At 45.6% G+C, this 14,137-nt stretch overlaps 1 protein-coding gene across 1 annotated transcript in view; it reads left to right on the plus strand.

Moving 5' to 3' along the window:
- NCAPD3 (non-SMC condensin II complex subunit D3) overlaps positions 1 to 14,137 on the plus strand; it is a 73,639-nt gene that overhangs the window by 8,208 nt on the left and 51,294 nt on the right. The window contains exons 5-11 of the mRNA XM_060250462.1: positions 638 to 699; positions 4,069 to 4,156; positions 7,266 to 7,399; positions 9,571 to 9,643; positions 11,249 to 11,374; positions 13,215 to 13,467; positions 14,053 to 14,115. Coding sequence (XP_060106445.1) covers positions 638 to 699; positions 4,069 to 4,156; positions 7,266 to 7,399; positions 9,571 to 9,643; positions 11,249 to 11,374; positions 13,215 to 13,467; positions 14,053 to 14,115 — 799 coding nt within the window. The remainder of the gene's footprint in view (positions 1 to 637; positions 700 to 4,068; positions 4,157 to 7,265; positions 7,400 to 9,570; positions 9,644 to 11,248; positions 11,375 to 13,214; positions 13,468 to 14,052; positions 14,116 to 14,137) is intronic.

A 14,137-nucleotide genomic window follows, 5' to 3' on the forward strand; every position in this document is an offset into this window, starting at 1 on the left:
TTCCTTGCCATGGTTTTCTCATTATTTTCTGGATTTAGCTGCAGGCACTTTTAAAATGTGGGATGTGTAGAATCTCTAAAGGCATGATGGCAAAGCTTTGTTTCCTGCTTTGCTCTTGTGGGTGGGTGGGAAGGCTGCTACATGCTTCTCCCTGGAAATGCCAGCTTCCTTTTCAGCAGTGCAGAATTGCCAGACTGGAGCGTGTGTGTGTGTGTGAGAGGGGGGTGGATTCCAAGATCACTCAGGTCTCCTGCAGATGCCAGGCTGAGGGTTTACCTAGTTTACAAGGAGGCCTAGGTGAGATTAGCTCTCCTCCCTGTGGTGCAGAGCGGTAAGCTGCAGTACTGCAGTCCAAGCTCTGCTCACCACCTGAGTTTGATCCTGGCGGAAGCTGAGTTCAAGTAGCCAGTTGACTCAGCCTTCCATCTTTCCGAGGTCGGTCAAAGGAGTACCTAGCTTGCTGGGGGTAAAGTGTGGATGACTGGGGAAGGCAAGGGCAAACCACCCTGTAAAAGATCTGCCATGAAAACATCATAATGTGACATCACTCCAGCGTCAGAAACAGCTGGTGCTTGTACAGGGGACTACCTTTACCTCACATGACTCTCTTTTTACCTCTGTTTTGTGTTTCTCATAGATCTTTCTTGACTTCTTGAGTTTTGAGCCTTGCCCACGCAGCCTCGAGCCTTCAGAGAGCATGTGAGTTCAGATCTATATTGCAGTCATAGACTCTATATCATCTCACAAGGTAACAAAGAATTTTAAAATGTGTTACAATAGATGACTAAAAATAATTAATAGTTAAATACAATATAATGGATGGTTTATACCAGGGGTGGCCAAACTGTGGCACATATTGTGTGGCTCTTGACGGCCCCACCACCCCATTGACCAGTTTGAAGAAGGCATTTCTCTCTTTAAACCACTTCTTCAAGCCAAGCTAGTCAGCAGCTTGGAGAATGCATTTAAAGTTAAAGTTCCTTTCTTTCCACCTCTCCCCCCTGATCTATTTGCCTGCCTGTCTGCTCTCAAACATCTGATGTTCATGTCTGGCGATTCTCAAACATCTGACATTTATTCTCTGTGGCTCTTATGTTAAACAAGTTTCAGCAGCCTGGGTTATAAACACTCACACACACAAAAAATAGTTTATTATGTAAATTGTTTTAGATACATTTTTAGGTTGTTAAGAACAGTAAAATATTAAAAATTTGTCAGCACCTAATACATTTTGTCAAATTTTACATTCAGCTGTGCAGAATTTCACACTGAGTGCTCTGTCGGTATTCACCTATAAGTAGCATTCTGACGTATGCTAGATCAGAGCCACCAGGGTTTTTGCTAAGCAAAGAAGAGATATACTTTAGACCAGGGGTGTCAAACAAGCAGTTCAGGGGCCGAATCTGGCCCTCGGAGGGCTCCTATCAGGAGCTACTGGCTGTCATCTGCTTATCCTTCTCCTTCTCTCTTGCTTCCTTCTGCATCATAGCTTGCTTTGCCAGGCTCTCTAAATTGCACAGCAGAGCTACTGAGCCAAGTTTCTGTTCCTTCTATTGACTGAGGCTCTCCCCCTGCCAAATCCCCTGGGGAAGAAAGGAAAGAGCTAGAGCTTCCTTTGCCCAGTTCCCTGGTTCCCATGGGAGAAATACAAAGAAAGCATCTTTAAGACCAATTAGTGTTAACGTTTTAAGCATGCTTTAAGTTATATATTTGTGTGTTCTTTATACAAATTTATATCTCTGCTACCTAATCTTAAATACGTACACACATGGCCCAGCCCAACAAGGTCTCATTTATGTCAGATCCAGCCCCCATAACAAATGAGTTTGACACCCCTGCTTTAAACATATATTATGCTAAGAAAGGGCAGTAGAGAAGATCATAGTCTGTTGTTTTTATTGCTCCTGTGCCACATGAACATATGAACATATGAAGCTGCCTTATACTGAATCAGACCCTTGGTCCATCAAAGTCAGTATTGTCTTCTCAGACTGGCAGCGGCTCTCCAGGGTCTCAAGCTGAGGTTTTTCACACCTATTTGCCTGGGATCCTTTTTTGGAGATGCCAGGGATTGAACCTGGGACCTTCTGCTTCCCAAGCACATGCTCTACCACTGAGCCACCGTCCCATCCCCATGGACAAGATCTGTCTGCCTTATGGACCTTTCTTTATGGACCTTCTAATACCATGGAGGGGAGAGCTTGCCATCTGGCAAGGGTGAATGCCCTCCAATGACTCTGGCTCTCTGGTTGGGAGCACGTGAGTTATCACTCCTTAATTGGAATGCCATTTGCGGAGTGCCTTAAGCTGTAGCAGGCAGGGGAAGATTCTGTGTTTTGTGCCGTCAAGTAGCTTTGGCAACCTTATATGAATGAATGACCTCCAAAACATCCTATCCTCAACAGTGCAGTATCCTCTGGGGTCTGGTCTGTAGGAATAGACTTAACCTGTCAGGATAGTCAGCACACAGGAGACTCTGGCATCTTCAGCAACAGGCTTCTTTGTTATGGCTTTATTTAATTCATTTGTACCCTGCCTTTCTCCCCAGTGGGACTCAGAAAGGCTCTCAGGGGTGTCGAACTCATTTGAAACCTTATAGGGCCAGTCCGTGTGTGTCATAAAATGTAATGCCAGGTAGTGAAGATATAAACTTTATAAAGGACACAGACAATTAATTAAAAAACCACCCTTAAAATATGCTTCAAAGATTAGCACTCTTGCAATATTTCATTTATTTAACAGTTTCTGATAACTGATACCTTTTGCTCTGAATTGCTGTATCCAAATCTGGAGTCAATGTCTGTGCTGTAGCAATCTTGAGTATGCTGTTCAGGTATTGTTCAGGTGTGTGACTGTAAGTTGCAAACCTACTTTTGATTTATTGATAGTCATTACAGAAATCTCATGGTCAATGCTTTGAGCCTATGACCCAGGAGAAAAAATGAAGTGGCTGGGCACTGCGAGCTTTTGTATCTAAGTTGTTTGATGTACTGGTCAGCCAATGGAGAAAATAGAGGCTTTGCTTTGTAGCTCCTGTGCGATTGAGCAAGCCTGGCAAAGCAAGCTGTGATGCAGAAAGAAGAGAGAGAGAGAGAGAAGGAAGCAGATGACAGTGAGTTGTTTGCGGGTGGGATAGGAGCCCTCTGAGGGCCTGATTCAGCCCTCGGGCTGCGCATTTGACACCCCTGGCTTACATCATTCTCCTCTTCTCTATTTTATCCTCACAACAACCCTGGGAGGCAGGTTAGGGTGAGAGAGTGTAACTGGCCCAAGGTAACCCAGTGTGGTGTAGCGGTTAAGAACAGCAAACTCTAATCAGGAGCGCCAGGTTTGATTCCCCACTCCTCCATCTGAAGCCTGCCAGGTGACTTTGGCCCACTCAGTTTTCTCAGAACTCTCTTAGCCCCACCTGCCCCACATGGTGCCTGTGGTGGGGAGAGGAAGGGAAGGTGATTGTAAGCCACTTTGAGACTCCTTAAGCTAGAGAAAACCGGGGTATAAAAACCCGCTCTTCTTCAGTGAGCTTCCATGGCATGAGTGGGGTCTCGAACCTGGGTCTCGGAAATATTAGTCCAGTACCCTTAACCAGTCCGCCACACTGGCTCAATCAAATTCTGTTGCTTGCGGCTTGGAAGACATTTACACACACTTGCGACTGCAACCAGCACACCCTGAACTGGAATTAAATGAGTCTGCTTCGGTTCAGACCTTGAGTTGGGAACTGAAGCCAATATGTGAGGACTCAGTTAAAGGCATACACTCGCATGTGCATCACAAACAGCCTTACTCAGGTCTTGTAAACCAAAGGTTGTGGCTTCCATTATCGAGCCAATCCACCTGATATTGGGTCTTCCTCTTTTCCTGCCGCCCTCAGCTTTTCCTAGCACTGTCGTCACGTCTAGCGAGTCTTATAGCTAATCGAGTGAAATCAAATTGGCTGGCTGGACTTCAGCCACATGCGGTATTTGCCGTTCATGAAATTCCTTTGGAGAGTTGCAACCATGATTTGTCTGCGCTGGCACCTTGGAAGCGATCCAGTAGAGAGCCTTCACTTTGTTTTTGGTACAGGACTCCTGATCAAGCCAAGTATTTCCCGGAGCTTGCCCACCTTGGCTTGCGACTCTTGTGTTCCGAGCTTCACAGCCTGCAAGATAAGGTAAACAGAATTAATTCGTGTGTTTCATTCGTGCTTGGAGAGACCTGTCCTATCCTGTAAACACAATGCACTTCTGTCTGTTCTCAACTGCAAATCTTTCCCGCAATGGATCTTGAACTGGATGTGCATTTACTTATGTCTCCTGCTAGAGGGAGCTGGAATACTGTTGCATACAATCACTGTGTGACATTTCCCAGGGAGGGGGAGTAGAGTGGGTTAGGGGAAAAAATTTCACACCATTTTCACCAGGGCTAAGACAAATGTCAGTGTCCCCCGGATTCCGAGAGGCAGCTCTTCTTGTTTTATTCCTTAACTGCAGTTTTCTGCACATAACCCTTTTTTTCCCTGTAGGGTTTTAGAATATCCCTTGCTGAACTGGAGGGGGGGGGCGCTCATATACAGCATTTCTCTCTCCTTCCCTCACACCTCGTCAGTGGATAGGAGTAGGAAGCAGGCAGTGGCAGCTAAAATTTATCATGCCAAAAATAAAGCATGCTGTCCTCCTCCTTTTGAAGTCAAAGGCTCAGTGTGATCCTGATGAGAGATTTTTTTTTTTCTGTGGCCCTGTGTGCACAATAGTTGTTGGGGAGGAGCAGGGGACAGCACTGATGTGAAATGGAAATGAATACCCAAGCTGGTAGGGCAAGGCAAGTTCAGAGCGAAAGTCATGAGGCACCTCGAAGATTAATTACTTTAATTTGGCATATACTTAACACGAGCTAAGGCCTGCTGTTCCTGATGCATGCAGTGTTACATTCACTTGGTGGAAAGATAGAGAAGTCCAGCTGGAATTCATTTGCATATTAGGCCACACCCCCTGACACCACCATTGTTTCACGCTGCTTTTTGTGGAAAAGGCCCAGCAGGAACTCATTTGCATATTAGGCCACACCCCTTGCCACCCAACCAGCCAGAACTGTGTTTCTGCTCCAAAAAAGCTCTGGATCTACCCAAAGTGACAAACAGCAAGACAGAGGAGGGGGAGTTATTGCAAAGAGGGCAGAAGGCCCAGTTCTCGCAACATACATGTGTTATTAGGGTTTGTAGAATCTTTCGGGCTCAAGTGCCGTGTTCTACTGGAGAAAGTTTTTCTTCCAGACGTTTCATTCTCAGCTGCGGAGGACATCCTTGGAAGAAACGTCTGGAAGAAAAACTTTCTCCAGTAGAACACGGCACTTGAGCCCGAAAGATTCTACAAACCCTAATGATGATGCCAGCCGTGAAAACCTGAAATCTTTGATACATGTGTTACATGACATTACAGAGCATAGCTGAGCACAGTCCGGTGAACAGAGTAAATGGTCCTGTGAAGGAACAGACTTACAAGCCCCACAGCTCCATTGGGTCCCAGAGATTCAGAAGAGCTCCCACTGCCGTTGCAGGTCTCCACCTGGCAAAGGCAACCCTTTCCCTTATGCCCAGGTAGCGTGGGGCAGTCCTTCATAGTTTCAAGCTATCCTGCTCAAGAGATGGTGAGTTCAGTGACTGTGCCTCCCCTTCACCACACTTTGGAAAGCGGAACGGAATAGGCAAGGTGTGGTTACAGAGATCAGACTTGGAACATTCAAAATATAAGCAAGTTTAACAGAGTAAACATTATACGTCTAGTCAGTAAGGCTGAGCAAAGATATAAAGAACGGGTGAAAGCATGAAATCCTCCAAACTCATCCTAAAGTGTTTGATAAGGATAGGCTAGTAATTCTTGAAGCTGCAGCACTGGGAAGTCCATCATCACCTCCGTTTTCAAAGTAGGGATTTCTTCCTTTGTCGCTCGACAGATAGTCAAGATAAGCGCCTCGATAAAGTTGTGGCCCTTCATGACTCGTGCGCATCCGAGGAAGATGGACAAGGAGAAGAGATAACAAGAAAGAGTGCTTCTTCCTCCCATCCTGAGAATTTGTATTCTCTCCTGGGCAGTCTGTCTTCCTGGCCGCAGAGAAACAAGCTGCATCTAGCTAGTCTGTCTGTCTCAGTCTCTGTCACATCTAAAAGGATAATCTACCCAGGTGTTAGGCAGTAAACCTTTGCCTTCCTTTGACCAGAGCCATTTACACCTGTTAGCACTGAAGTGTTTGATGCTTGGCGTTTGATTACACATCCAACGTAGCACCTTTCCTTTCTGAGCCATGAGCTTGCAGCTGGGTCCCAGCCACAGATAGAGTGCAGTCCTAATGGCTGAGTTATTGGGGTCATTTCTAGGGTGGAGGGCATTTTTACACAGAGCCGAGCAGAATGGATCGCTCCCAGTAGCAAAGCAGGGCCCACGAATGAGGGGACAGAGGAAGGTGCTGCAGGCGCGCCACCCGAGCAGAGAGGCTTTTTGTTCCCCCGAACAAGTGTAACTCTCTCAACTCACCTCCTATCCACTGAGCCTCACGCTGAATCCATCAAAATCAGTCTTGTCTGCTCAGACAGGCAGTGGGTCTCTGGAAGGGGTCTTTCACATCACCTTATTTTTCAAACTGGAGATGCCAGGAATTGAACCTGGGACCTTCTGCATGCAAAGCAGAGGCTGTCCCACTAAGCCACAGCCAAGTTCATTTCTTTGCCTGTCCCTTCTCTGGTAGGCCAGTGTGCAAAGTGAAGCTTCCCGAAGGTAGCAGTTGCCTTTGTTTTCCGGGGAGAGGGAGTAGTTGTTTGGTCACGGCATTTGGAGAGGCAGAAGCCATCCCCAGAGGAGGGGGAGGAAGAGGTATCAACTGGAAGCTACCCCTGCTGCCACTTCCAACAAGAGTGACAATCTGAAAGGACAGAGATCACCCTCTTGCTTCTTTGGGGATGAAATTCACAGACAGAATCCCCCTTTTCTGTGGAAGAGTCGTAGCTGGGCAGCAGGGCACCTGCTTGGCATTCTTGCTGGTCCCTGGCATTTCCACAGAAAGGGTTTCGGACTGCAGGATTTGGGTGTGACATTTCTCTGCCTGAGACCCTGGAGAGATGCTGACAGAGGAGATGCCTAACCTAGATAGACCAATGGCCTGACTTAGCATAAGGCAGCTTGGTTGGAGAGTTTGACGTCATCTAATGTTCGGGGCACTGAAAGCCGGTGGCATGAGGAGCCCCTCTCGATGTCCGTCTTTCAGCAACATGTGTTTTGTTTTCCTTCCAGACTCTGCGCTGGATGTTCCATCGGCTTCTGCATGTTGTCCTTATGCTGCCAGGGCGAGGAGGATCCGGCGCTGCGCCTGCTGTCGTTCCACCTCAGGCCATTAGTGCCAGCAACCAGGCAGTCAGGTTCATCAGGTGAGGCACCAAGCAGCTGTCAGCGAAGGCTTTCTATCCCTGCATCTGAATCTCTATAACAGGAATGGCCAAACTTGCTTAATGTAAGAGCCACATAGAATAAGCATCAGACGTTTGAGAGCTGCAAGACATGAACGTCAGATGTAAGTAGGTAGGAAGGAAGGAAAATGTGGGAGGGAGGGAAAGGTGAGAAGAAAGCAACTTTAACTTTAAATGCATTCTCCAAGCTGCCAGCTTCTCCAAGGCAGCCAATAGGGTGGTGGGGGCTTTGAGAACCACACAATATGTGTGAAAGGGCCACATGTTTGGCCACCCGTACTCTATAAGCTGGTGCTTCTCTGACCTTGTTCTGCAAACCCTACAGATTTACCCTGTAATGGAGAGCCAGTGCAGCTGTGGTTGAGTCCCCCCCTTCCCCCTCTCCCCATTGTGCTTAAGAGTGTCAGATGAAGACTAGGAAGACCCAAATTCAAACTCTTGCATGACTTATCATGAGAACAAAACCTGGGGGGGGGGGGAACAATGCACACTACCCTGTGCTCTTTTGAGGACAGGTGATTTAAAAATGGATGGATGGCTCTACTCAGTGAACAGGCTTTGTGTTCCACTTCAGTGCGGAAGCCTTTTACATCTACATCCTTTATGCCAAGGGTGTTAAACATTTGGCCCAGGGGCCAAATCAGGCCCCCGAGCAACTGGGTGTCATCTGCTTCCTTCTCCCTCTCTCTTGCTTCCTCCTGCATCACAACTGGCTTTGCCAGGCTTGCTCTATTGCACAGGAACTATATTAGCACTCTTGCAATATTTCATTTACTTAACAGTTTCTGATAACTGATACCTCTTGCTCTGAATTGCTGTATCAAAATCTGGAGACAATGTCTGTACTATAGCAATCTTGAGTATGCTGTTCAGGTATGTGTCTGTAAATTGCAAACCTACTTTTGATTTATTGGCATTCATTACAGAAATCTCCTGTTCAATGCTTTGAGCCTAAGACCCAGGGGAAAACATGGAATGCCTGTATTTGTCTGTGTCCTTTATAAAGTTTATATGCCATCACCTGGCATTACATTTAATGACACACACGGCCTGGCCCGACAAGGTCTCATTTATGTCAGATTTGGCCATCATAACAAATGATTTCGGCAACCCTGCTTTAAGCCATGTGAATAAACTCTCTGAACGATGAGGACCAGCAGCTTAAAAGGAAAATAAAACATGCTTCTGATTTCCAGTTGCATGCTTTTAATAATTGAAGTTTTCCAGACTGTGAATACTGGATGCTATTGCATTTTTTGATGTGAAGCGGATTTGGGCGAAAGGCTACTGGGAATCCCTTGGGAAAAATAAGAAACGGGGGTGGGGACTACTGTTTGTGGTCCAGTTTTATGCCCTTCTCCATAAAATGTAAACTGACTCCTTTGTGCAATAAGATTAGAAGTCGTTTTAGGATCCATGCAGGTGAAAAAGAAAACCAGAAGTATGCTGGAGGAATCAGGGTCTGCTTTCGGTGCAAATTGCCACATTCCTTTTCATAGGAAACTGGAAGTCATATCCTGCCCATGCAGTCTAATGGCTTGAGCAGCCTGGAGAATGTCACTTGCCCCATTTACGTTCATGTTAGTAGTTTGTGCCACATCAAAGGCCAGAGAGAGACCAAAAAAGTTCCGTAATTTACAAAAGTTACTTGATTACCTGGAAGAAACTTGTTTGCTACAGGTGACCAAGCAAGTGCTTTTTTTATGAGCCTCATCTGGAGTAGGGGTGGCCAACGGTAGCTCTCCAGATGTTTTTTTTTTGCCTACAACTCCCATCAGCCCCAGCCAGCATGGCCAATGGCTGGGGCTGATGGGAGCTGTAGGCAAAAAAAAATCCGGACAACTACCGTTGGCCACCCCTGATCTAGAGGGTTCAAAACTCTGCTTGATTGTAAAGTTCAGTATTTCTCAGCCTTACTTGCCTCCACAGTATCTGTACAGCTGCTATAACATTGTATTCACATCAGCACAAGAGCACCTTTTCCGTTAGTATCTGCGCACCGGGAACAGACGTATTTTAATTTATGCTTGTGCTTTCAAAAGTTCCTTTTGAGTTTGGGTCCTCGACTGCTTTCCGCCCAGCTGATTTGTGCATCTCCTTTTTGTTTGTTTGTTTTTGTTTTTTTAATCCAGCTCTCTCACTGAGGAACTTGGAGAAGTTGCTTTTCCTGTTCTGCGAATCTTACTGCAGCACATTTGCGTCAAGGTGGGTTTGATCATGCGCTTCTCTGTGGCAGCACAAAAGCCTCTCCCGTCTGTGAAAGGAAGGCTCGTTTTCTTCAAGTGGTCGTGATGTTATAGCAGGAAGGGGCATCAGGCAACCCAAGCAAGGTGTTTAGTTGACTCTCGCTCCTTACAGTAGTTTGAACCTCCTATATTAAGTGTGCGGGACCTGTACTTCACCTGCCGGGGACAGTCATTCACTTGAGCAAGTTCACAGGAGACAGGCAGATTCTATCCCTAGATAGAATTTCATAATTTATCAAGATGAGGACTGCTCCTGGACTGAACCTGACCCAGAGGCCATCAGCTCAGTGGAAAAACCTTCGCTTAGAATGCAAAAGGTCCCAGGTTCAATCCCCAGCATCTCCACTTAAAAGGATTGGGCAATAGGTGATGTGAAAGACCTCCTCCTGAGATCCTGGAGAGCTGCTGCCAGTCTGAGTAGACAATGCTGACCTAGATGGGCTGAAGGACTGTTTCAGATGATATTTCTTCATGGAGCGACCAGTGTTCCCTCTAAGCTGAGTTGGCGTGAGCTAGCTCACAGATTTTGAGCCTCCAGCTCACACATTTTTGTCTTCGCTCAGGAAGGATGACCCCAGAGCACAATAATTGATGCAGTAGCTCACAACTTTAATAGCGGTAGCTCACAAAGTAGAATTTTTGCTCACGAGACTCCACAGCTTAGAGGGAACATAGGGAGTGACAGAGAAGACAAGCCCCCCAGCTCCAGGGCAAGCTATTGCAAGTACATTCGACAGGCATCAGGGGGCTCTGAGTTTCAGCTTGCGGCATGGTCAGCTAAATTTACCTTGGAATGCCAAGCAAAGCACTGGGAGCCCAAGACTGGAGCTGAGCAGCTCTTCCGCTGCTGAAAAAGGCAGGACGAGGGTTCCATTTGACCACTGTAAAGGCTCTGCTGGGAATCATGGGATCACCGTGAACCGAAGCCATGTGGGACAGGGCCTACAGTAAAGAGCGGGACTGGGTGAGGCTGGATGGAAAAGCTGACCAACTGAAATATTGGTACTTAATTTTTTATCTAATTACACTGGGCACTAGAAATGCCAGTTGATGATACATTCAGAAGGGGCTGAATCAAAAATTTATCCTTCAACTTGCATTGTACTGGATAAGACTGTGATCCTATATAGGCTCACTGAGAGCAAATCTTAGGAAGTTGCGGGAGTTTTGAAGCCACGGGAGGAAAAAAGTCTTCCCCCAATGTGGAAGTTAATGGAGGAAGTTGAAATACATGCAATACTTTATGACAAAACTTTCAGCATAAGGCAGCTTCATGTGTGTTTGACCCGTTGTTTCAGATTCAAAGGTGTTTTGTATTGAGTCAGTTCCTGAGTTCGACATGCACAATATCATCTTCTCTGGGCAGGTAGCGATTACCCAGGACCTTAGACAGAGAATAGCCTTTCCCAGCACCTGCTTCCTAAAACATCAGGGAGTGAATCTGAGACCTTCTCCCTTCCAAGCTCACGCTCTCTGTTTCTGACCTACTGTCTCTTAGCACAGCAGCGATGGCCCGTTGGACTTCATTTAGACCTGACAGCGATCTTTATTCTTTTTCTTCCAGGTCCCCGATAAGTCTGAATACCGCACACATGCAGCACTGGCTCTGTCGCAATTGCTGCATCAACTCCCTTGCACACAGCATGCCGATTTCATCGCGTGGCTCTACAGGTATTCGTGCAACAGCAAGGTGAGTGAGGTTCAGACTTGCTACCCTCTGAGGTGTCGGCAGCCACCTTGACACGTCGAACATCACAGAAGCCGAATGCCTGGCCGACTTCTTATCACATGTGACAACCAGTGTTCCCTCTAAGCTGCAGAGTCTCGTGAGCAAAAATTCTACTTTGTGAGCTACTGGCATTAAAGTTGTGAACTACTGGCATTAAAGTTGTGAGCTACTGCATAAATTAGTTTGCTCCGGGGCCATTTTTCCTAAGCTAAAACAAAAATGTGTGAACTGGAGGCTAAAAATCTGTGAGCTAGCTCATGCTAACTCAGCTTAGAGGGAACACTGGTGACAACAGGCCTCTTCTTTCATGATTAAGGGTTTTTTTCCCAGAAGAAAAAAGGAGGGGTACTGAAGGAATAAAGGGGAAGGGGGAAGTATAAATTAATCAGTAATTCTCAAATGTGATGAATAGCTACAATCAACAAGTAAAATCTAATGACATCAGTTATTTTAATAAAAAATACAGAATTTACCTCTGAGATCAGACGAAACATCCTTACTACAGTATTTTGAAGCGAGTTCTCTCTTTGAAAGAAGAGATAAGAGGTTTCTTGGGTGCAGTATTCTATTAACAATAAGGTTATATCTTTTACAGTTAGGCAAATTCTTGTACTATATTTAAAACATCCCGAAAGACCTCAGTTATTTAATCATTTCAAATGTGAAAGCAGCTAGTAATACATCATTGTTACAGTATTTGAGGTGAACTATCTCTTGTGTTTTAACAATTTATTGATAACATATGGTTACAAGACTTAATTATACATTTTCTGTACTAACCCATATGGTATTTCAATCCCCCCTCCCTCCAATGTTGACTTCCCCGAAGTTATAGATTTAAATTCAATACTAAAGGTACTACTAACCGATCAAAGTTCAATATATTTTTTTTCTCATTAATACTAAAAAATTGTCCAATGTCTTTTTACATTCCACGCTTTCTCCATATATTCTTTAAATTTCTTCCACTCCTTTTTGAATATACCTAAATTATAGTCTCTTAGCGTTCCAGTTAGTTTGTCCATTTCACTCCATGATAAAACTTTCTTAATCCAGTCCCATTTCTCTGGTATTTTTTCTTGTTTCCACAGCTGCGCATACAATGTCCTAGCAGCTGAGAGCAAGTACCAAATTAAAGTCCTTTCTTCTTTTGGAAATTTTTCTAATTGTAATCCAAGCAAAAAAGTCTCTGCAGTTTTCTTGAAATCGTAACCCAAAATTTTGGAGATTTCTTGTTGTATCATCTTCCAGTACTCTTTCGGTTTTTCACAAGTCCACCACATATGAAAGAAAGAACCTTCATGTTTTTTACATTTCCAACATCTATCCGACATTTTTTTACTCATCTTGGCCAGCTTTTTCGGAGTCATATACCACCTATACATCATCTTAAAACAGTTCTCTTTGATACTCTGACAAGTTGAGATCTTCATCGAGTTCTTCCAAAGGTGCTCCCATTTATCCATTTGTATTTCTCTGTTCACATTTATTGCCCATTAAGGTGAACTATCTCTTTAAAAAAAAAAAAACAAGAACGTTCTTAGTTGCAGTATTCTATTAACAATTGAAAGAATTACATCTCTTCAGGGCTTTTTTTGTAGCGAGAACTTCTTTGCACATTAGGCCACACAACCCTGTAAGCTCTTGGAGGATTGGTTACATCGGGGGGGGGGGGTCAGCCTAATGTGCAAAGAACTTCCTACTACAAAAAAAGCCCTGCATCCCTTACCATTAGATATATTTTAATGCTAAGTTCCCATTCCCTTCATTCCTATGACCCTCTTGCCTTCTCTTCCGACAGATTTCTTACCGAGTGTTTGCCCTCGATGTTGCCTTGGCCCTGCTGGGATTTCCGGAGAGGGAACATGACAGCTCCTTGTCTGAGGAGCAGCAGATGTTCCTGAAGCACAAGTTCCTGGTGCAGGTGATGATCTTCGGCCGATGCTCGGACAAAGCCCCGACAGTGCGCGGCAAGGCGCTTTCAAGCTTCGCGCAGTGCCTGGAGACAAAAACCACATCCAGCGTTGAGAACATCCAGGAGCTCTTGCAAAGCAGTAAGCATGGTGGGGAGGAGCAGGTCTTGTGGCTAAACTCGGACCCTGGAGACCTGTTCGGCTGTGAATCTCATCGAATAGCTGAACATAAGAGAAGCCATGTTGGATCAGGCCAATGTCCCATCCAGTCCAACACTCTGTGTCACACAGTGGCCATAAAAACCCAGGTGCCATCAGGAGGTCCATCAGTAAGGCAGGGACGCTAGAAGCCCTCCCAAACACCAAGGATACAGAGCATCACTGCTCCAGACAGAGAGTTCCAACAATACGCTGTGGCTAATAGCCACTGATGAACATCTGCTCCACATGTTTATCCAATCTCCTCTTGAACCTGCCTTTTAAGGAGGTTGTACCAACATGAAAATGAATAACAACCCCTTTTTTGCGGCTCTCATCTCCTTGGGGTGGGAATGTCATAGGAATATAACCAGAATGCTTTGGCACAGTTATGACCCCAGAAGGGAGTGGCATGGGGAGGTTTCTTTCCCATGGTCACAGAGTGGGTGGGCTGCCCTGATAGAAGACTGCAGGGACCTTTTCTGGGCTGTCAGGTTTAAAGCAGTCTTTCTTTTACTGCCTCCAAAGCTGTTGGTTCGTCAGCCGTGACCACGCACGGGCCCACGGGGACTTCTTTGTCCAACACAGAAGGTAAGAATGGCAGCCTGTTAAC

Source organism: Heteronotia binoei, chromosome 12 (assembly GCF_032191835.1).
Source record: "Heteronotia binoei isolate CCM8104 ecotype False Entrance Well chromosome 12, APGP_CSIRO_Hbin_v1, whole genome shotgun sequence".
Lineage (NCBI taxonomy): Eukaryota > Metazoa > Chordata > Lepidosauria > Squamata > Gekkonidae > Heteronotia > Heteronotia binoei.